The 24,746-nt window shown below is 40.7% G+C and overlaps 1 protein-coding gene across 5 annotated transcripts in view; it reads right to left on the bottom strand.

Annotated features, from left to right (window-relative positions):
* The window catches only part of INPP4B (inositol polyphosphate-4-phosphatase type II B), a 1,087,411-nt gene that overhangs the window by 753,393 nt on the left and 309,272 nt on the right, over positions 1-24,746 (bottom strand). For 3 of the 5 annotated variants that reach the window (XM_075348265.1, XM_075348236.1, XM_075348245.1), the window contains exon 4: positions 14,114-14,230. In XM_075348265.1, the coding sequence (XP_075204380.1) occupies positions 14,114-14,230 (117 nt within the window). Of the gene's footprint in view, positions 1-13,581; positions 13,797-14,013; positions 14,068-14,113; positions 14,231-24,746 lie in introns of those variants that run through there. The other 2 variants (XM_075348253.1, XM_075348258.1) reach the window with 2 other exon arrangements.

Raw genomic sequence — 24,746 nt, 5'->3', positions numbered from 1 at the left:
AACTCATCCCGTTGCCCTGGTGCGTTGGCAAACGAGGTAATATATGGGGTTGATGCCAGATGTGTAATGTCACCTGGCATCAAGCCCTGGGGTTCGTGATGTCACGCATCTATCAGATACCCGACATCACCAACCCAGTCAGTAAGAAATAAAAAATAGACAAAAAAAACTTTTATTTGAAAAAACACTCCCCACATTCCCTCTTTCACCAATTTATTGAAAAGAACAATCAATTCCACGTCTGGCATAATCCAATAAGGGGGGGGGTCCCCCGGATATCCATACCATAGTCACTGTCCCATTCAATGAAGAACAGAATGTTCCCCATTGGCTGGGAGAGCAATGCAGTGACCTGAGCTACCATCAATAGCCCAGGTCACTGCAGGGGATGACGAGCGCTGCTGTCAGGAGGATAGATGAGATCATTACCTGCTGTGATGATCTCCTGCAGTCCTGCCAATAGCGCTGTCACTGACTTCTATGCCCGCCGCGTTGTCACCAGTATCGCGAGAGCCCGTGACGTCACTGCTAGTGACAGTCTCGGGCAGCTCGCGAGACGGGCATAGACAGCAGTAACTGCGGTGACGTCAGGAGGCAGGAGATCGTCACAGCAGGTAATGATCTCATCTCACCTCCTGACAGCAGCGCTCGTCATCCCCGCAGCTGCACGCACTGCTGTGTGTCAGTGTCTGCCTGCGCTGCAGGGTGACAAGCTGCTGATACTGCAGGCAGACACTGACACTGCAGGGCGGGCAGCCGCGGGGCTGCAGCAGGACACAGACTGCACGGGCACCCGCCGGACGTCACATGGAAGCGCTTCTGTGCGGCATCCAGGGAGTGTGACGTGTGTGTTTACTCTGCTCCACCTCCTCTTCCTGGCATAATGACATCACTCCCTGCAAAACCACAGGCAGCTATGAGCATTACCACAGGTAAATCGCGGCTATACCGGGGGTATACCGCACATCATTTGCTACCTGCGGTATACCCCCGGAATTTCGCGATTACATTACAGTGAATGGAGTGAAATACCGGGGGTATTCTGCAGGTACCTGCGGAAAATAATGGACATGCTCATTTTCTCCAGAAAATTTCTCGAGAAAAATCCGCAGCGTGCGCACAGCTATTTTTTGTTCCCATAGGTTTTGCTGGAAAATGTCTGCAGAAAGATTTCAAACCTTTCTCAAGAAATTTCCGCAGCAAATCCGCAGGTAAAACGGCCTAGTGCGCACATAGCTTTATAGAATGTGGAGCAAAGAAGAAGACAACAATTGCAAGAATAGCGTTTTATGGATGGAAAAGGTGTAACAATAATCAGGAAATGTGCTCATCTGAAAAAGTTGTGAAAGTCCCATTTACTGAAGAAGCATGCCCTACGATGAAATAAATGCTGAACACTGGAGAGAAGAGGTTAATCCGCGCTGCCTTAGGAATGGAGACTAAAAAAAGCAGATCCTGGGCAGTGATTTATTCTCAATGCGTTTTGGAGTAAAAACAACTCATTTTTCAGTACAATCACAATCCGAAATGCGTAGACAATAAATCACTATCCAGGATCTGTTTTTAATGTTATACTGTACTAATCATTAAGTATATAGTTTAAAATCTTTGATGCAGACTAGAAAGGAGCATTTTACCTCCCATGAGACAATTCCAATAAACATGAACCGCGCTGATTTGAAACGCATCCACTTTGTGCTGTGAATGCACCTCATGTTCCATACAATAAATATTGGATTTAATTTCCACATGGTAGTGCAGATATCTGATTTCTTCTTCATTTTTATATACAGGCTAATATTTGGAAGAACTTGGGTTGGAAAACAGTTATGCTCTTGGCATATATTAGCAGTAGAATAGGTTAGACTGAAGAGCAATGTTATGGGATGCCTTCTTTTCAACAAGTAAATTTGTCAAATTTGTGCCCGGATATAAATGCCTGAGTCAACCGTAAGTGCTGTTATTACGAAGAGGAAATGTCTAGGAGCAACAACATCTCAGCTGTGAAATGGATTAATAACTCAAGCTCAAAGAGTTCTGAAGAGCGCAGCTCATAAAAATGTTCTGTACTTGGTTGTAACTCTCACTACAAAGTTCCAAACAGACTGTGGAAGAAAAAACAGCGCACAAACTGTTCAATGGGGCTTCAGGGATTGGGTTTCTATGGTCACAGACAAGCCTAAGATCACATTGCACAATGCTAAGCTTTTGCTGAAAACCACACTGTCACTGGAGAGGTGGAAATGCATTTGCTGGATTTATTGATCACCATCTGGCCACCTAGCGGAACGCAGTTTGGTCCCTAACTTCCAAAGTTGCAGATTGTAATGACACAGTGTACAATGTTATGTGTTTTTGCTGCTTTTTATCTAGTGCGATAGTAAATAAATCCTTTCACTCTGTCAGAAGAGATGTGAAAATGCATTCACTGGATTGATGGACCACCATCTGGCCACCTGATGGAGCTAAGATGCACCTAAAGAAGTCCTGAAGAAAGAAATCATAATGATACAGTGCTCAATGCCAAGTGCTTTTCTGAATTTTACTTGGGGAAACAGTATTAAAAACATGTTGCCTTGCCATTAAGATGTGGAGATGAATTATCTGCATTGATGGATCACCATCTGGTCACCTGACAGATGAAGCTGGGTTCGGCGGATGCCAACAGAATGTTTCCTACCCACATGAACAGTGTCAAAAGTTAAAAGCTGCTGGAGTCCCTAGGTCCAAGTTAACTGAAATCATCAATATATAGTATATAATATTAAAGGGAACCTGTCAGGTCCCCTATGTCCTACAATCCAGGAGCATTGATACCTGTATGCCGCTGCAGCTAAAAAGGCCAACAAAATTCTGGGATGTATCAAGACAAGCATTGAAACTAGGTCAAGAGAGGTAATTATTCCCCTATACTCTGCCCTAGTCAGACCCCAACTGGAATATTGTGTACAGTTCTGGGCGTTCCAATTCAAGAAAGACATCAGTATATTGGAGCAAGACCAGAGAAGAGCAACCAAGATGGTAGGTCTACAAACCATGTCCTATGAAGACCAGCTAAAGACACTAGGGATGTTTAGTTTGTAGAAGAGAAGGCTGAGAGGAGACTTCATAGCGGTCTACAAATATCTGAAAAAAAGTCATAGTGCAGAGGGAGCAACCTATTCTTTTAACATAAAGAAGTATAAGAAGCAATGGGATGAAAGTAAAAGGAAGGAGCTACAGATTAGACATTAGGAAAAACTTTCTGACAGTGAGGGCAGTCAGAGCGTGGAACAGGCTACCATGGGAGGCAGTGAGCTCTCCATCAATGGAAATCTTTAAGCGGAAGCTGGATAAATATATAGCTGGGATGATTTAGGAAAACCTGCACTAGCAGGAAGTTGGAGCCGATGGCCCTTGAGGTCCCTTCCAACTCTATCATTCTATGATTATGATTCTTTGATACATGAAATTCCCCACTTAACCAGACCTGTATAACGGTATTCACTATTATGAATATTTAAAAAACAAGACGACTTATAAACCTCACTTTCCCTATGCTAATTAAGGTCTTGACTAGTTGCAGGGGCATTAGTTCCCCAGACTAGTTGGTCCTCTTTCCATGTTATCACACATCTGTGGTCATGATAACATGATTTGCATGAGCCGGCGCCATTGTCAGATCCTGGACATCTTGTACATGCTCGCAGCTCATTTTCGCCGCATCAGTAGGCAGCGTGGAAACTTCCCGGCTCCATTAGGTGTATTGTGTCGCGGGCGGGGAGGACTCCGCCGCCGCGCGCTCGCTAACGCTCGGGTCCGGCGCTGCTGCGGCTGCTCGGTGGCTCGAGCGGTGGGCCGGATCCGGGGACTCGAGCGGCGCTCCTTGCCCGTGAGTGAAAGGGGTGGTTGGTTTGGGGGATTTAGTCCGTGACGCCACCCATGGGTTGTGGTGAAGATGGACCCCACGCTGCTGGTGACCGGGATCCCGGGAGCGATGGTAGGGAGCAGCTGGGATGTTGTTTTCCCCCTCCGTGGGTAGGGGTCGGTGGTCCCGGGGCCCGGTGGTGTGATGGGGAGGCAGGGTTGGTGAGGTGCAGGGTTGCAGGGACAGCGTGGCGCAGTGCCGGATGGCACGGGTGTACTCACTCAGTAAGAGATGCACAAAGTCCTCGGTAAACCAAACGGCTGGATGGACGGGTTCCGCAGCCGGCTGCAGTGTCTCTCCCCGGACAGGTGATGGCGGCTGTCTTTCCCTGCACCTTGAAGTACTTGTTTGACTACGATGGATCCCCAACGGTAGTCCGCTCCCCGGTGTATGGATGCCGGAGGAGCCCGTTTGCCCGCAGGCGCTGGCCCTTGAGTCTCTAGCCTTAGGCGGTAGCTGTATACCTTCACGGTGTGGGCAGATGCCTTTTATCGGGTCTTTGGCTGTTAGGAAACCCCTGGGGTTCCAGTCTCACTCGGATTTGGCTATTGTCGGCGGCTCCAAGCCTGGTCGGGGTCCGATGGCCCTGCCTGTGTGTGCTGGCTTCACTTCGCTCCCCGGTCGGTATCGGCGGGCCAACGCCCGACCCCAGTCCTACGGTTCCGCGTTGCTTCACCACTCCTGCAGACGGCCACCACCGTCTGCCAACCTTGCTGTCAGTGCCTGGGCCACAAACCCAGACACCCAAGTGTTTACTCCTCACACTTCAAACTCCAAACTCGTTCTGTGACTTTTCCCGCCTCCAGGCCTGTGAACTCCTTGGTGGGTGGGGCCAACCGCTTGGCTCCGCCACATCTGGTGTGGACATCAGACCCTGGAGGGAGGCAACAAGGGTTTTGTTTGGCTAATGTTACTGTCTAGTGGGGGTGGGGGTGTTTGAGTGTTATCTGTGATGACCTGGCTAGTGCAGGGCGCCACATATTGCACATGACCAAAAGGTTAGAAGATGGCTCACATACAAATCTTCTGAACTTACGGTCATGTGCAGTGCACCTAATGACACTGTGAAGTATACACCTGGCTTCAAAGGCAAACGTACACGGCTGAAATGAGTCGTGCGCATACAGAAGATTTCCAGGAGCTGGTGGTGACGCATGCTTATGGAAATCATTTTATGATGGCCACAGGGGTGTGTTAACATGGAAAGAGAGACGACTAGTCTGGGGAACTATTGTCCCTCTGACTAGTAAAGGCCTAATTAGCATAGAGACAGTGAGGTTTCTAAGTATTTTTTTTAAGAATTCATATTAGTGAATAGCATTATACAGGGCTGGGTAGGGAGGGAATTTGGGCACATAGGTACCAATGCTACTGGATTAGAAGGCATAAGAGACCTGACAGGTTTCCTATAAGGCTTTTGCTGCTCTTTACCTCATATGACTCTATCTAAAATCTGTAGCTGAAACCTGATAGGGATGGCTGAGCAACTCCCGACAGTAATGCACTCCTGGTATTGTCTCGGATATTAGCTGCAAAGTACAAAAGTACAATAATTGACCATTTTCAAAGCACACAGCAAACAACAGCACGAAGCAGCTCCTACAGCTCAGATCCTCAGGACTCTCTCTCATGGCACAATTAAGTCATCTCGTGGTGTTGTAGCCATTTATCAGGCACTGTACACAGCCTCGACTATCCGTCACTATGACACACTGATTTACTGCAAGACCCTGCACATTCAGCTAATGCTGCCTTTTAATATTAAGAAAAATAGAATATTTTCACAATAAAATGTATTCCCAGGAAAAACGTAAAGCACAATATTTAAGCATGCTGAGGCTTCCACATCATTTTAAGCAGAAATTGGCACTAAGCGGTTTTGAAAGCAGAATGATTTACGTAGCCCTATTTTCTTCCTCACGCATAGACACATAAACTGCTTTTAAACTCCACTTTCTGTCGAACACTAACCACCTTATTTGCAAAAAAATGTGACTTGTACTTAACTGCCATTGAAATGGATGGAAGTTATTAGAGCTAACACTTAATGTTGTGTTGAAAATAGGAATGCTAAAGTTGGTCTATTTCTCACTTTAGGCTTCTAAACAGGGCTTAAAAGAGAAATAAGTACAGAATCTAAGTACAACAAGCAAATTTATTCCAGTGGAATTGAATTCTGCTTGAATTTTACAAAATGCTCCAGAACTCGGACTTTCTGCAATTCACTCTGCACGAATTTGGCAAAATGGCAAAGCCGCTATTACAGGGCCAGACAAAAAGTAAAAAAAAATAATACTCAGAACACCACTCACCTGTTCCACCAAGGCCTAGCTAACCCAGAAGACCCTTCCTACAGTGAAGAAATTGGAGAGAATGTATGTATGTGACAGCCAAAAGGGAAAAAGAAGAGGCAGAGAGCGGACTGCGGAGATGGCAGTATAGATGAGTGGTGTAGTTAATGGCACATATCGTACCCTTTTGCAAAGCCCTGTCTCAGAGTGAGTGAATCAGGAATTTCAACACAAAGGGCATCAGAAGATGTAACGAGGACCAGATGGATGCAGAGAGAGCATAGAGACTGCAGAGCATAATAATGGGTTGTGTCAAATATTGGATAGAGTGGTGTAATGAATGCCACCATTGGACTCCTAGGCAATGCAAAATTTTGTTTTGTGGAGTGGAGAATCATCCTTCTCTATCTGGAATTCTGATTGATGAGTCTGGTTTTGGCCAATGTCAAAAGAATGTCACCAAAGGCTCCATTACACCAACTTTAAGACTTATTAAAGATGGTATAATGCTATGAGGTTGAATTTAAGGCGTCTGTCTATTCTCCTTAGGCGGGCTTTGCACACTATGACATCGCAGGTGCGATGTCGGTGGGGTCAAATTGAAAATGACGCACTTCCGGCATCGCATGTGACATCGTAGTGTGTAAAGGCTCGATGATACGATTAACGAGCGCAAAAGTGTCGTAATCGTATCATCGGTGCAGCGTCGGCGTAATCCAGGATTACGCTGACGCGACAGTCCGATGTTGTTCCTCGCTCCTGCGGCAGCACACATCGCTGTGTGTGAAGCCGCAGGAGCGAGGGACATCTCCTACCGGGATCACTGCGGCTTCCGTAGGATATGCGGAAGAAAGGAGATGGGCGGGATGTTTACATCCCACTCATCTCCGCCCCTCCGCTCCGATTGGCCGCCTGGCATGTGACGTCGCTATGACGCCGCACGACCCGCCCCCTTAACAAGGAGGCGGGTTGCCGGCTAGAGTGACGGTCGCAGGACAGGTGAGACCATGTGAAGCTTCCGTAGCGATAATGTTCGCTACGGCAGCTATCACAAGGAAATCGCTGCTGCGACAAGGGCGGGGACTATCGCGCTCGGCATCGCAGCATCGGCCTGTGATGTCGCAGCGTGCAAAGTACCCCTTAGTTCCAGTGATGAGAAATCTTAATGCATCATCATACGAAGGCATTTTGGACAATTCTAAACTTCTAATTTTGTGGGAACAGTTTGAGGAAGGCACTTCTCTGCTGAGAATCATTCAGAAAGAAATGGGTGAGCTTGGTGTGAAATATCTCTACTGGCACACACAGAGCCTGGACCTCAAACCCATTGACAACCTTTGGAATAAGCTACAACAGATATTGTGACTGAGGCCCTGTCATCTAACATCACTTTCTGATCTCACAAATGCTCTTCTGGATGAATGGGCAAAAATTCCCACAGACACATTAAAAAATCTTGTAGAAAGCCTTTCTATAACAGTGAAAGCTGTTTTCAGTGCAATTCCATATTAATGCCTATGGATTTATAATGGGATGTCATAAAAGCTTCTATAGGTGTAATGTGTATGTGTCCCAATACTTTTGTCCACGTACTGTAATGTATAAGATATTATTTCCCACAAATTCAGCCGTTAGCATCTCGGTAATGTTTTTTATAAGTTTACTATTATCCCACCAAGGACAACATCTGCAAGGAGTTTGTATGTTCTCCCCGTGTTTGCGTGGGTTTCCTCTGGGTACTCCGGTTTCCTCCCATACTCCAAACAAAAATACTGATAGGGACTTTAGATTGTGAGCCCCAATGGGGACAGTGTTGCCAATGTATGTAAAGTGCTGTGGAATTAATGGCGCTATATAAGTGAATAAATATTATTATTATTATTATTATTATACCTTTTTCTACATTACATGCCATCAGTCCATACTACAATTCATGCCTGAAATTACTGCTGACAAAGTCTACTAACTTATTCCTCTTATATCTCCTTATCCCATGTTCAATGTATTTGTCTAGTGCACGTCTTTGGTTTTTAATTTATAGAGGTTGTCCACTACTTTTACATTGATGGCCTATCCTTAGGATAGGTTATCAATGTCTGATAGGTTGGGGTCCGAGACCCAAAACCCCTGTTGATCAGCTGTTTCCACTGTCGGGTCAGAAATGCTCAGTTCCACAACTGCCCCGCTTTCTGATAGTAACCGCAGCCGGGTACTGCACATCCGCCTGCTATTGTTTGAATGGGAGGCGGATGTGCAATACCCGGTTGCGGCCACTATCAAGAGATGGGGCAGCTTCGTAACTGAGCATTTCCGGCTGCCGGCACTGACAACAGCTGATCAATGGGGTGCGAAAGTAGGACCCCGGTCAATCAGACATTGATTACCTACCATATGGATAGCCCATGTTTTAAAATTAGTGGTTCTTTCTTTCTCTCTTTCTCTCTTTCTTTCTCTCTCTTTCTTTCTTTTTCCTTTCTTTCTTTCTCTCTTTCTTGTTCTTTCTTTCTCTTTCTTTCTTTCTTTATCCTTTCTTTCTTTCTTTCTTTCTTCTACCTAACCAAAAATGTCACTATATGATGGTGTCAGTAAAATGATCACCCAGTAGATATTACTTTCCATTTATGAATACACCATTGTTTTTCTGTACCTTTTATTGGAACTGTTACCAATTGTAAACCAGTGTAATAATGTGAGCTAGGGTTATTACTGGAAATCCATAAAGAACTAGATCAGTCTCGAATCTACTATGAATAGCCTCATGATAATACAGGAAATCATAAGTTATATTAAGACATTTTACAAATAGTTGCACAGTTTGTATTAGCTATAGCCCATACATATATCATTGTGGATGACAAAGAAATGAACAGCAAGATTACAAATATACATAGTGGCTAATTTAGTGCCATCCATTCAGACAAGTTCTGCTCATTTATTCCATCACGTGAGCCTATTTGTCTGCCAAGTCTATTTCAAATGTCCCTGGAATAACACTATGCTCTGTCACTTGTAAGTCCAGACTGCCAGCACTTTATGCCTGTCCTCCTGATTTATTTCTGCTACTACATCTAATAAAGCAGTCAATTATTTCTTTCTTTTTAAACTCAGGATGAATTATTTCCTCTAATGAAAAAAGGACAAAACAAATCCTAGTCCAAAGGTAAATAAACAAGAATACATCATTGTATGTCACCAACATACTAGGAGCAAACACAGACCGAAGAGTACCATATTCCTGTGCAAGAACAGTCCCAGGGCTCACCAGAATGCCTAACTCCCTCTCATTTGGAAATAGAAGTGGACCAACCTACCTCTTGTTCCCCTGTGTGGCTGCTCATGTTAACCCAATGATATTTCTGACTCTGCAACATAGCTATTATAACTAGTGATGATCAAAAATACATGATCGTGATCAGCGCGCCCAAGAAATCTAGCTAATTGGCCAAAAATCCTTATAAAAATGTAATGATAAATTGCACTTATTGGGCACAAGTAGCCCTGTGCATATAGGTAGAGTACAACACATTTCAATTCTTTAAAAGAGCCTTCTCCAGGTAAATAGGAATTAAAAAGTCTGCATGCACTACAGTGCTTATAAAACTAATGAATGTCAGTTCTCCAAATGCCCACTGATGAGTGAGCACTGCCATGCTCGGGTGCCTGGTACTTGTAACGAGTAGTTGGATGCTCAGTTGGGTGCAACTCGTGTATTGAGTATAATGGAAGCCAATGGAGAGCTTGAGCATTTATTCAGATCTCCAGTTTCCCATTGACTTCCATTATATTTCTGTACTCGACTCGAGCCCAGCCTAGCATTCGACTGCCCGTTACTAGTACCAAGCACCAGAGCATGGTAGTGCTCACTCATCACTAGTTACGAGTACCAAGCACGCGAGCATAGTAGTGCTCACTCATCACTAGTTATGAGTACCAGTAGTAAGGAAGACAAAGCTTGGGCTAAGAAAAGCACTCAACTCACAAATGTAGCAAATATCAAACATGTTTATTTAGACAAAAAGAATAAAACCATTTTAAAACCAATTTCCATCCATCATGGAAAATTGTATAAGACATAAATATACTGGGCCAAGTTATATCAAAGTCATCACAAACAGACAATGGAAAAACAATAATTAGCAGGTAAGTTGAACAAAACGTCCATACATTTAAATTCTCATTACAGAAAATACAAATTGTATAATAATAACCTGGACTTAGCCTGAGCTATTCAAGATCCAATAAACGCCAATATGATAATGTCAAGCAAGATCACAAAAAGTTCAACATACAACCTGCATGAGAAAAGCCCTCATCACTATAGAATTCAATAAGAATATAAACAAGATTTAATTATGATATTTATTATAAAGTTGTGCATTCCCAATCCCTTGTTTTAGTTATGAGTACCAAGCACCTGAGCCTGGTAGTGCTGACTCATCACTAGCCATTACGAGTACCGAGTACGCGAGCATAGTAGTGCTCACTCATCACTAGTTATGAGTACCACGCACCTGATCATGGTAGTGCTCGCTCATCACTAGTCATTACGAGTACCGAGCACGAGAGCATGGTAGTGCTCGCTCATCACTAGTTACGAATACTGAGCACCCGAGCATGGTAGTGCTCGCTCATCACTAGTCATTATGAGTACCGAGCACACAAGCATGGTAGTGTTCACTCATCACTAGTTACAAGTACCGAGCACCTAAGCATGGTAGTGCTCGCACACCAATAGTTATAATATAATCGCAAATAAAAGAACATAGCGATGAATAAGAATGGGATGACTAGATTAGACTACTGTTTCCAAAAGATTGTATTACGGTCTAACTTTCTAAACATACAATGTGCAGGTCTAAAAGAAGCTCTGACTTGTTTGTCAGGACTTTCACGCACAGTGACAGAGTTGTGAGCCGTGCACTGATGCACTTGGAAAGCCGTCTCTTCTGATCACACTCTCGAAAGGCAGGAGTGATTGACCTGACATGCACTCCTCATACCCAGTTACACTAATGTATAGACCTAAGTGACAGAATGATCAGAGGAAAGGAAAACAAGTAGAAGAAGAGCAATTTAACAAAGGATCTCTTCCCTTTTCTCCTAATTAACCCAGCTCCATCCAAATTACCACCTCATTGGTAATACGGAATGTGATTAATGCAGATGGAGAGGATTGCCAAGTGGGATAATTGAATGGTAACTTCATTAATAAGCTCATCCGATAGCACCAAACGGTAATTCTAACTTTTAATTGGCTACAACGTTCCACTTATAGAGAATATCACTAAATAAATAATAAATCAGAGTATTTTACTGAACGGATACATCCATTGCATAATTTTTGTCATTATCATTGAAAACACTAGCCAAGAAGGCAAAACTTCTTGTGCTTTTCTTAGCCCAAAACTTCTTGGATATTGACATCTTTTTAAGCTTTATTAGTCACGTCTTAATGACAACCAATCGCTCCTAGCATTTTAACCATGAAGTCCCCATGAAGAGGGTGAATCCAAAGTAAAACAAGATTTGACAATACAAAGTAAGTACATCTCTTAGACTTCTTGAAACTGGTGTAACTACTTTGAAAATTCATGTCAGTGAATAGCTATATAATCCTGATATTAAAATTGTTGTTTCATCTACTTAGATCTGATAAAATGCTCATTTTAACAAGAGACAAAACTTTCAAAATGGATTATCTAGCCATTATTACATACATTTTCACAATAAGTACACTAGTGTTATCAGTTCTAGAGATCTAATTAGTAATGTATGCAGCTTGTATTGTTAAAACTGGTAACAAACTTTTGTTCCACATGCATATGGAACCCCAGAACTTGGTATAACTTCATCCATACCTGATGCCACTGTACGATCTCTCATTGCTCAGTTGGACATACAGTGTGTCTTGGTTAGGGTTTATATGGCATGTCATGGCTACATCATTATCATTTGTGGCTAATATATCTCCCTCTGACTCCCTTATTTATCACTTTCTTTTATTTTTTTTTCTCTCTCTTCTCTATGTTGTGGTTAATGATGAGCGAGCACTGTCACACTTGGGTGCTCGGTACTTAAAACAAGCAGTTGGGTGCTCAGACAGGTTCGTCTCGCGTAATAGAAGTCAATCGAAAACTTGAGCATTTTTGCAATAGATCTTACAGAAAAATGGTTGAGTTTCCCCTTGACTTCCATTCTACTCGAGCACTCTAGTCAAGCCCGTCCGAGCGTCCAACCTGCTCGTTTTCAGTATTGAGCAGCCCAGCATGGTATTGCTCACTCATCAATAGATGTGATCAATCAGGACATCTTTATTCAAAATATCGCTTACAGAAGATACATCTTAGCATTCATTTGTTTTTAATGGGAATCATGAAGTTAACTACTAAGAGTCACTCATTATTTCAATGTTTTTGATATATTGGAAAATCCAAGTTAAAACAGTTTTCAAGACACTGACGTCTTCTAAGGAGCACAGTGTGAGCACATTAGAGTCTTACCAGGTTTGCAAACATAACAGATGAAGTGCTAACTAATGTGTTACACCGGTCACACTCAGACAAGCAAACGGATATGTTCAGACATTGTCAAAAACTGTTCCTATTACCAGAAGACTTCAACTCATCTTGAAATTAAAACCAAAATAAGATGATGTCATATAGGAGTGATACCATGTATTTAATCCCAGATATGACCGTAATCCAGTAGACAAGCATCAAATCATCTTCATATTTGTACACAGCAAAAAACATCTCCAACACGTCTGACCAAAAAGTGACCATTTACAAAAAGAACTTCCCAACATAAGTTCTAATCGCTTCTATGTATGTTTGGATATATTTAGATTTAATTAGTATGAAGAAACCACATCTTTAAAGTCTCATCCCTTAGATCAGTGTTTCTCAACTCCAGTCCTCAAGACCCACCAACAGATCATGTTTTTAGGTTTTCCTCAATATTAGACAAAGAATAATTCCATCACCTGTGCAACATTAATGAAAGCCTGAAAACCTGATTGAGGAAAACCTGATAATATGATCTGTTGGTGGGTCTTGAGAACTGGAGTTGAGAAACACTGCCTTAGATGTACATAAGCTAAATCTCAAAGGTTTTATCATGCATATTTAATTTCCAACATTTTATAAAAAAATGCATAAGAACACAAACATAATCCATATTAAAGAGCTAAATGACATAACAAATTAGTGACATGAAAAGGAACCAGACCGACTCTCTGGGGACTCAACAGTGCAAACAACCGGACAAGACTGATATCAATCAGCAATGACATGAGCTTATTAAAAACACAAGCCAAAGTTAGAAAGGCGCTAAGAAATCTGGTAGACGACATGTTCATATAACACAGGAGGGGCGAGTACTTACTTAATGGTCTGCTAACATTGATATAACAGGTTACCAGATTGCTGTGAAGAGGCCCATTTGTACAAGCCATATTTCTTGTAAGGTTATTTGCAGTGTTTAATTTAATCCATCTGTTCTCTTTCTCAGGCTGCGGAAAAGCCAGAGACTGTGCTCCATTGAGCTTTAGATACAGCTGCAGTTAACTCCTGCCCTTCTAAGCCCAAAGATAAGCCTAAAGAAAAGCATCCTCCGTCAAACCAGCAGCAAAAAGAAGGGCTTGGTTCATAAAAAATGAATGCAGAATATACATATTTAAAGAGCTGGTGCTCGGTCTCTGTGGCCTTTGAGCATAGACCAAAACAGCATTTGCCAGGCTTGAAAACATCCACTTATCACTTTAAAGTGTAATTAGGAAGCTCAGCAAACAGAAAATGGCACATCCAGTCCACTTACCCCGTCCATTGCTCGCTTTAATGTCATTCTAGAGAGCCCTGGAGTGGATGGAGGCAGGCAAGGAGTGAGAAAAGGAAGAAAGTGCCAGCGGGATACTCACAGTTTCTTGAGACTTATCCTTGACATCATACACCGTGAGCTTTATTTTAGTTTCTTCGTAGATGGGATACTCCGAGGGAAACGTCACACCAGTCAGAAACAGTGGATCTCTTGTTCCCTGTATAGCACAAGCAGACAGACGGAGCTCAATGAGGTGGCAGCTGCTGGCAGCACAGAAAGCAAGTGACAGACAAGCATGCAGACGACGGGGCGAAGGCAAAAAAAGATATTAATTTCAAAGAACAGTGTCTACGCTCTCCAAAGTCGGTGGCCTCTCCTGATAGATCACCCGGACACAGTGATGGGCAGAGGAGTCTAGCGATGCTCAGCGACGGAGTAAATGCCTCTTTGTCATCATTTACCAGAAGCGCTGTTCGTGTGCAGTAATAAACTGTTTATTTCCTATGCCGTTCTGTTTTTAAAAGTGTTTCCTCGAGGCCAGCTGTCACAGCGCTTTGTGTCTCTTTTGAAGGGACGTGTGCTGCAATTTGTACAAACAGCCAGAAACTATTCTGATTAAGCCACACCAATGACGACAGCTGTAATGAGGGCAGCATTGGGAGATTACATCCGAGCAGCCAAACGTTCCACTGACAATGATATCTATTTCCACAAACCCTGTTTGCTGTCAGGTTCACGTACAGATTTAGACTTTGTTCTTGACGGTTGCCTTTTATCCATTCACTCCATTTTATAACACCCAGTTGACCTAAATATCCAATGAGAACATCTGTTTTAAAATGCAGCTAATAATACTCTGGTATTCACCTGCACAGTGGGGTATATCAAGAAATGAGAGGAAACGACTTATGTAGCTTTCATAAAGTGGCCTAAACTGTACTTTACACCGAGCCGTAAGGAAAGCGTCATACAGGTAGGCCGAGAAGCAAACCGGGAGCAAATCTGACAATGAACGAAAGGTGATTGTAAATGTAAGTATGTAACAGGAGGCTTTTCCCATCATAAATAATGGCCGATCAATGTCCGTAGTCTGGCACCTGCCATCATGCTCATATCGAAAGATTACATGGAATCCCCACTGCATGGCATATAAATGGGGAGGCCTCATGCACATTGCTGTATCGCAGGCCTATTAGGCCACGTGCACACATTGGGTAGGTTTTTTTAACTCAGTATTTGTAGCCAAAATCAGGAGCTGACATTGCTTTTTTTTTGCACACATGGCAAAATAAAAGTTTGCTCACTTTGATATTCCTACCGTTTATTGTCTGCATTTTTGTAGACATATACATATATATACAGCTGAAACCAGACGTTTATATAAAATATCTAAAAAGACACATGTGCATGTTTTTCTTAGTATTAGACATGAAATCAGAATAAACCTTTCCCGTTTTAGGTCCATTAGGAACCAAAACAATTTTTATTTGCCAAATGCCAGAATATTGAGAGAGAGAGAGAATGTGTTAAGGCATTTTATTACTTTCTACAAAGTCAAAAGTTTACATACACTAAGAGTACTGTGCCTTTAAAAAATACAGGACAGCCCATATGATGATGTCATATGTTTGGAAGCTTCTGATAGGTTTGTTGGCAACATCTGAGTTAATTAGAGACAAATCTGTGGATGCATGTTAATGCACACCTGAAACACACTGCTTCTTTGTGTAGCATCATGATAAAGTCAAAAGAAATCAGCCAAGATCACAGAAAGAGAACTGTGGACTTGTACAAGTCTGGTTCATCCTTGGGAGCAATTTCCAAATACCTGAAGTTGCCTCATTCATCTGTAAAAACAATTATACACAAGCACAAACAAAATGTGAATATCCAGCCATCATACCACTTAGGAAGGAGACGTGTTCTGTGTACCAGAGATGAACATATTGTGGTCAGACATGTGCATATCAACCCAAGAACAAAAGCAAAAGACCTTGTGAAGATGCTGGCAGAAGCTGGTAAGATTTTGTCATTATCCACAGTAAAACGAGTACTATAGCAACATGGCCTAAAAGGCCACTCTGCCAGGAAGAAGCCATTACTCCAAAAGAAACATAAAAAAGTCATATTAATATTTGCAAATGCACAAATGAACATAGACCTTAATTTTGGGAGACATGTCCTGTGGTCTAACGAAAGTAAAATTTAAGTCTTTGGCCATAATGACCATTGTTTCTTTTGGAGGAAAAAAAGAGAAGATTTGAAGACTAAAAACACCATCCCAACTGTGAAACACACAACATCATGTTGTGTGGTTGTTTTGCTGCTGGAGAGACTGGTGCACGTCACATAATAGATGGCATCATGAGGAAAGAAGATTATGTGGCAATACTGAAGCAACGTGATATGGGAAGAGGAAAATAATTCAGCTCACCTCTCTTCACTCTAGGATCCACCACCGATGCACGGAACGCCCTGGCCCGGGCGGAGAAACACAATCATGCAGAGGAAAAAATCCAGCATCAGAAGGAGAAAAAGTAGTAATAAAACTTGAACTTTATTGGATCCATTAAAAACAGGAAACAACACGCATGGAAGCTGGGGACACACAGTGAAACACAGGACTATCCTACGCGTTTCAACCTTGCGGTCTTAGTCATGGATGATTTGGTGTCTCCAGAATGAAAGATTTAAAGCTGTGCAAGAAAAGGGGGACGTCATAGGTGCTGATTAGAAACAAATATTCATAGAGCTGTGCACTCATTTAAAATCATGGAAAAAAAAAAAAGGGAAGAAAAAGGCACAATTAGAACCACAATGTGAGTTGCAGTCAGAGACACCAAAAAAAACACATAAATAAACACAAATTGATGAAAAAAAGAAAAACAAAAAGAAAAATGTATTAAAAAAAGGTATATGTATATATACATGAGAACACAGAATAAAAATGAATGTATATGTATTCATAATAAAATCTTTATGTCCATGTATATCAGGTATAAAGAAGCAAAAAGCAAGATTTATGTACCTGTAAAGAAACGTGCAAGTACCCAGGCACGCATCTGTGCGAATGTATAGACATGTACGCCTGGAGCGGGATTATAAGAAATACAAGCGTTATGTTGAGAGAAAAATATATGTGTGCCTCCCAATGAATGTCGAAGCTATGAAAAAAGCCTTATTTTTGATTTTAATAATAAATGCCCTGTTAATTTATTATGTTGGTAAGGATTAACAAGTTTTTGTGTGAGATATTTCCACTCTTGCAGCATCGCAGGTGCGGCTCACCACGGCCAGGCATTAAGAAGCACTGCAGAAAAAACTGCTGTGCAATAGGTATGTGGCTGCAATGGGGAACCGCAACAACAGCGATGTATACAAGAACTAAAATATATTGGAATGTTCCTATTGGAAATTTAAGCATACCTTAGTTCAACAAATTGGCTTGCGACATGCATCAATGTGGAGACATGTATATGAAAGAAAGAAAATGGAAAAAAAAATAAAAATATATTCTGTCAAATGTATTAAAGGCCATGTAAATAAAAATGATAATAATGAAATTGTAACCAAGCCGTGAATACGGCTCGTTGAAATGGGACCCAAAATTCGCTGCAGTGAAAGCTGCGGTGTGATTGATGCGGCCATAACAGGAACCGCAACAGCAATCTAATACATGTCCACACCATCAAAAATGCAACAAACCAATCGTTCCGTAATTAGAGGGAATAATGTGTATTCAAGAATTTAATGGTTGATATTAAAAATATTCAGTGTGACTTAATAGTATAACACGTAATGGGGAAATTTGTGATTAAGAAAAAAAGGGGAGTTATTAATGAATTCGTCAGAAAAAATTAATAAAATGTTGAATGTATGTATAAATTTGAAAAAATGTAATGAATGTTTATGTGGTTGTTGTATATGCTAACAATATTGAGTAATGAGATCCTGACGAGTGTTTAGACCATATGGTATGCGGGTGTTAAGTTTGAAAATCCAAAAGGATTCCCTGTTGAGGAGTTTTCTCCTATGGTCTCCCCCTCTGGCTGGCCTGAAGACCTTCTCAATACCCATAAACTTGAATGTGTCAAGACATCTATTGTGTGTATCTGCAAAATGTTTAGAGACTGCTGAGATATTATAGGCAGAAACGTTTAAAGTGTCAGACATGTGTCGTCTAATTCTTTTTTTTAGAGGGCCACCTGTACAGCCTATGTATTGAATTCTGCAGGTGGTACACTCAGCAAGGTAAACTACATAGGGAGTATTGCAATTTATGTAGCTTTTTACATTATATGTGACACCTGTGTGTGTGGAGGTGAAAGTTCCACTTTTGTTTACATGTTTACATGAAATACATTGGTTATGTCCGCAGCCGTAGAAGCCCGAACAAGATAACCATGTTTTACTTATTGTGTGACTGTTGATGACACTTGGTGATAGAATGTTTGCCAAACTCACCGCTCGTTTGGCCACAAAATTAATTTTATATTTCTCAAGGATAGTGTGTAAATTAGCATCCTGATGTAGTAAGGGCAGATATTTCTTAATAATTTTAACTATTTCATTGTACTCTGAGGAAAAAGTAGTGCTGAAAGTGACATTATTATGCATTTGATTTTTATTCCTATTCTTGCATTTAAATAGATCTGTTCTTTCTATGTTGTTCACAATTGTTTGTGCTCGTTGAAGGCACCAGTTTGGGTAACCCCTGCATTTAAGTCTAGCCAGAGTTTTCGTTGACTCTAATGGGAATACATCAGATCTAGAACAATTTCTTCTGACTCTAATTAGTTCTCCCAGAGGGATGTTTTTGATCGTGTGTGGGGGATGGCAGGAGGTGGCTTGTAAAATGGAGTTACTATCTGTTTCCTTTTTATATGGATAAGCCTCGATCTTGTCTAGATTGCCAACCAAGGTGACATCCAAATAGTTGATTTTACTAGGATGTGTGGAAAAGGTAAATTTTAAATTAAATGGATTAGAGTTGGCAAAATCGACAAAATCTTTGGCTTCTTCTGGAGTACCCTTCCATATTATTAGTAGATCGTCTATATATCTAGTATAGAAGATGAAATGGTCTGCAAATATGTTGTTGTGTATGTTGAAAATATAGACTTCTTCAAACACAGCCACTACAATATTAGCTAATGAGGGGGAAAATTTCCCCCCCATGCTAACTCCACATCTCTGTAAAAAAAACTCATTATCAAAAGAAAAATAATTGTGTGTGAGTAAAAAATTGACAGCTGAAACAATGAAATCCTGAATATTGATAGGGTAAGAACTATGATTTCTGAGAAATCGGTATACACAATCAATGGCTATATGATGGGGGATGGACGGGTAAAGACTGACAATGTCACAAGTCATCCATATGTAATTAGAGTGCCACGTTATAGCATCAACATTGTACAATAGCGCTTTAGTATCCCTCAAAAAGCCAGGAAGATCTTTAACTAGCGGTTGGAGAAAAAAATCAATCCATGATCCCAGTTTTTCTCCCAATGAGCCAATGCCCGAGATTATTGGTCTAAAGGGGGGAGGGAAAACCCCCTTATGGACTTTGGGGAGGGCATGATATATTGGGATCACTGGATAATCAACTTTGAGGTAATCATAGATCTTCTGTGTATAAACCCCTTTGTGCAGTCCCTCATCCAGAAGTTTATCAATTTTCTCTTTGAACAATTTAGTGGGGTCTCCTTTCAGATGTATATAGGTGCTGGTGTCATCAAGAATATCTTTGTTGATTTTAAAATACAATGCAGAGTCCAGAATTACAATTCCCCCCCCTTATCCGCCTCTCTGATCACCAAATTTTTGTTGGATTTTAGATCTTTGAGGGCTGTCTTCTCAATTGAACTTAGATTGTCATATCTCACTTTATGCATATTATCAAGAAGAACAAGATCAGCTTCAATTTTTTCTTGAAAGGTATCAAGGATAGCGGGTCTAGATTGCAGGGGGTAAAAGTAGGGATTAGAAGTCCTAAAGTTTTCCTCAGGCATACTGTCATAATTTCTTGATTCAGCTTCAAGAGCTCGAAGATCAGTCAATTTGACTAGTTCACTAAACTCTGGAACAACATTGGTTTCAAAATTGTTATTATTCGTCAATAAATCCATGTTAGTGTTAGTAGTCGAATCCTCAACAAAATGGCATTTTAATGTAAGATTCCTTGCGAATTTGTTTATATCCAAAAGAGTGTTGAAAATATTAAATTTTTGTGTAGGACAAAAATTGAGTCCCTTGGATAAAACAGAGATTTGATGCTGTGAGATGATCTGAGCAGATAGATTCCACACTGGGCAAGTTAATTCCTCTTTTTCTTTTTGCGTCGGTCTGGATAACGATTGTTTGTTATGCTTCCTTCCGCCTCTTCGTACGCGTTTTTTGAGAACATTTTTGCGTTTTTTTTGGTGTTATTGCTGTTTGATCGTGATTCCTCTGTTTCCTCAGAAGATGAATCTGTAGAATTGTCAGCTGTATAATTAGTGGAGGCCGAAGAAACATTTATTTCCCCAAAGCTGACCTTTCTGTTGCGGTTCTTGAAAAAAGGTTTTTTATTGTATTTATTATTGTAAGGAGTAGTGGTAAATTTGAAAGATGATCGCCAGGTGTAGATTTTATTCGTTGTATAATCCATAACATCTCTTTCAAATTTATTTTTCTTTCTGTTGGCAATATTGTCTTCAAGAGCAATAAGACGCTTGTTTAAGTTTTCCTGCATTGATGTAAAATCCTTGTGGTCTCTAAATTTTTCCAGTGCGGTTTCTGTTTCTGTAAGTTGTTTTTTGATGTTATCTAATTCCAATTCTTCATGTTTAACTATCAGCTCCATTAGTTTTATGGAACAGTTAGATAAAACAGCATTCCAACTGTTCAGAAATTCCTCAGTGTAGGAGGAAAATGTGGGATTTTTTAAAATCCTTAAACCGCGAGGGATCATATTTTTTTCTATGTAAGAACATAGAGAAGTAGAGTCCCACCAAAGTTTTGCTTCTTTGATTTTATTTTTTTCAAGTTGTTTGTGAAGGAGTAAAAAGTCTTCATTCACGTGTGTATGTAAGTCCCCTGTTTGCTGATCTGATGTAGTTGGATCAGAATGCGTGTTGAAAATAGCATCAAATTTGGATCTCCTATTTTTCGGTGGATCCATGGTTGAGTGGAAATATTAAAGGTGGAAATCCACCATACATGTAAAAATCACTTTGGTAGAGGGAGCACGAAAACAGCAACCAACGTGATATGGGAAGAGGAAAATAATTCAGCTCACCTCTCTTCACTCTAGGATCCACCACCGATGCACGGAACGCCCTGGTCCGGGCGGAGAAACACAATCATGCAGAGGAAAAAATCCAGCATCAGAAGGAGAAAAAGTAGTAATAAAACTTGAACTTTATTGGATCCATTAAAAACAGGAAACAACACGCATGGAAGCTGGGGACACACAGTGAAACACAGGACTATCCTACGCGTTTCAACCTTGCGGTCTTAGTCATGGATGATTTGGTGTCTCCAGAATGAAAGATTTAAAGCTGTGCAAGAAAAGGGGGACGTCATAGGTGCTGATTAGAAACAAATATTCATAGAGCTGTGCACTCATTTAAAATCATGGAAAAAAAAAAAAGGGAAGAAAAAGGCACAATTAGAACCACAATGTGAGTTGCAGTCAGAGACACCAAAAAAAACACATAAATAAACACAAATTTTCCATGATTTTAAATGAGTGCACAGCTCTATGAATATTTGTTTCTAATCAGCACCTATGACGTCCCCCTTTTCTTGCACAGCTTTAAATCTTTCATTCTGGAGACACCAAATCATCCATGACTAAGACCGCAAGGTTGAAACGCGTAGGATAGTCCTGTGTTTCACTGTGTGTCCCCAGCTTCCATGCGTGTTGTTTCCTGTTTTTAATGGATCCAATAAAGTTCAAGTTTTATTACTACTTTTTCTCCTTCTGATGCTGGATTTTTTCCTCTGCATGATTGTGTTTCTCCGCCCGGACCAGGGCGTTCCGTGCATCGGTGGTGGATCCTAGAGTGAAGAGAGGTGAGCTGAATTATTTTCCTCTTCCCATATCACGTTGGTTGCTGTTTTCGTGCTCCCTCTACCAAAGTGATTTTTACATGTATGGTGGATTTCCACCTTTAATATTTCCACTCAACCATGGATCCACCGAAAAATAGGAGATCCAAATTTGATGCTATTTTCAACACGCATTCTGATCCAACTACATCAGATCAGCAAACAGGGGACTTACATACACACGTGAATGAAGACTTTTTACTCCTTCACAAACAACTTGAAAAAAATAAAATCAAAGAAGCAAAACTTTGGTGGGACTCTACTTCTCTATGTTCTTACATAGAAAAAAATATGATCCCTCGTGGTTTAAGGATTTTAAAAAATCCCACATTTTCCTCCTACACTGAGGAATTTCTGAACAGTTGGAATGCTGTTTTATCTAACTGTTCCATAAAACTAATGGAGCTGATAGTTAAACATGAAGAATTGGAATTAGATAACATCAAAAAACAACTTACAGAAACAGAAACCGCACTGGAAAAATTTAGAGACCACAAGGATTTTACATCAATGCAGGAAAACTTAAACAAGCGTCTTATTGCTCTTGAAGACAATATTGCCAACAGAAAGAAAAATAAATTTGAAAGAGATGTTATGGATTATACAACGAATAAAATCTACACCTGGCGATCATCTTTCAAATTTACCACTACTCCTTACAATAATAAATACAATAAAAAACCTTTTTTCAAGAACCGCAACAGAAAGGTCAGCTTTGGGGAAATAAATGTTTCTTCGGCCTCCACTAATTATACAGCTGACAATTCTACAGATTCATCTTCTGAGGAAACAGAGGAATCACGATCAAACAGCAATAACACCAAAAAAAACGCAAAAATGTTCTCAAAAAACGCGTACGAAGAGGCGGAAGGAAGCATAACAAACAATCGTTATCCAGACCGACGCAAAAAGAAAAAGAGGAATTAACTTGCCCAGTGTGGAATCTATCTGCTCAGATCATCTCACAGCATCAAATCTCTGTTTTATCCAAGGGACTCAATTTTTGTCCTACACAAAAATTTAATATTTTCAACACTCTTTTGGATATAAACAAATTCGCAAGGAATCTTACATTAAAATGCCATTTTGTTGAGGATTCGACTACTAACACTAACATGGATTTATTGACGAATAATAACAATTTTGAAACCAATGTTGTTCCAGAGTTTAGTGAACTAGTCAAATTGACTGATCTTCGAGCTCTTGAAGCTGAATCAAGAAATTATGACAGTATGCCTGAGGAAAACTTTAGGACTTCTAATCCCTACTTTTACCCCCTGCAATCTAGACCCGCTATCCTTGATACCTTTCAAGAAAAAATTGAAGCTGATCTTGTTCTTCTTGATAATATGCATAAAGTGAGATATGACAATCTAAGTTCACTTGAGAAGACAGCCCTCAAAGATCTAAAATCCAACAAAAATTTGGTGATCAGAGAGGCGGATAAGGGGGGGGGAATTGTAATTCTGGACTCTGCATTGTATTTTAAAATCAACAAAGATATTCTTGATGACACCAGCACCTATATACATCTGAAAGGAGACCCCACTAAATTGTTCAAAGAGAAAATTGATAAACTTCTGGATGAGGGACTGCACAAAGGGGTTTATACACAGAAGATCTATGATTACCTCAAAGTTGATTATCCAGTGATCCCAATATATCATGCCCTCCCCAAAGTCCATAAGGGGGTTTTCCCTCCCCCCTTTAGACCAATAATCTCGGGCATTGGCTCATTGGGAGAAAAACTGGGATCATGGATTGATTTTTTTCTCCAACCGCTAGTTAAAGATCTTCCTGGCTTTTTGAGGGATACTAAAGCGCTATTGTACAATGTTGATGCTATAACGTGGCACTCTAATTACATATGGATGACTTGTGACATTGTCAGTCTTTACCCGTCCATCCCCCATCATATAGCCATTGATTGTGTATACCGATTTCTCAGAAATCATAGTTCTTACCCTATCAATATTCAGGATTTCATTGTTTCAGCTGTCAATTTTTTACTCACACACAATTATTTTTCTTTTGATAATGAGTTTTTTTTACAGAGATGTGGAGTTAGCATGGGGGGGAAATTTTCCCCCTCATTAGCTAATATTGTAGTGGCTGTGTTTGAAGAAGTCTATATTTTCAACATACACAACAACATATTTGCAGACCATTTCATCTTCTATACTAGATATATAGACGATCTACTAATAATATGGAAGGGTACTCCAGAAGAAGCCAAAGATTTTGTCGATTTTGCCAACTCTAATCCATTTAATTTAAAATTTACCTTTTCCACACATCCTAGTAAAATCAACTATTTGGATGTCACCTTGGTTGGCAATCTAGACAAGATCGAGGCTTATCCATATAAAAAGGAAACAGATAGTAACTCCATTTTACAAGCCACCTCCTGCCATCCCCCACACACGATCAAAAACATCCCTCTGGGAGAACTAATTAGAGTCAGAAGAAATTGTTCTAGATCTGATGTATTCCCATTAGAGTCAACGAAAACTCTGGCTAGACTTAAATGCAGGGGTTACCCAAACTGGTGCCTTCAACGAGCACAAACAATTGTGAACAACATAGAAAGAACAGATCTATTTAAATGCAAGAATAGGAATAAAAATCAAATGCAT

The sequence above is a fragment of the Anomaloglossus baeobatrachus genome, chromosome 1 (genome assembly GCF_048569485.1).
Source record: "Anomaloglossus baeobatrachus isolate aAnoBae1 chromosome 1, aAnoBae1.hap1, whole genome shotgun sequence".
In the NCBI taxonomy this organism is placed as follows: domain Eukaryota; kingdom Metazoa; phylum Chordata; class Amphibia; order Anura; family Aromobatidae; genus Anomaloglossus; species Anomaloglossus baeobatrachus.
The sequence above is the reverse complement of the archived record's forward strand: the minus strand, read 5'-3'. Positions and strand labels throughout refer to the sequence as shown.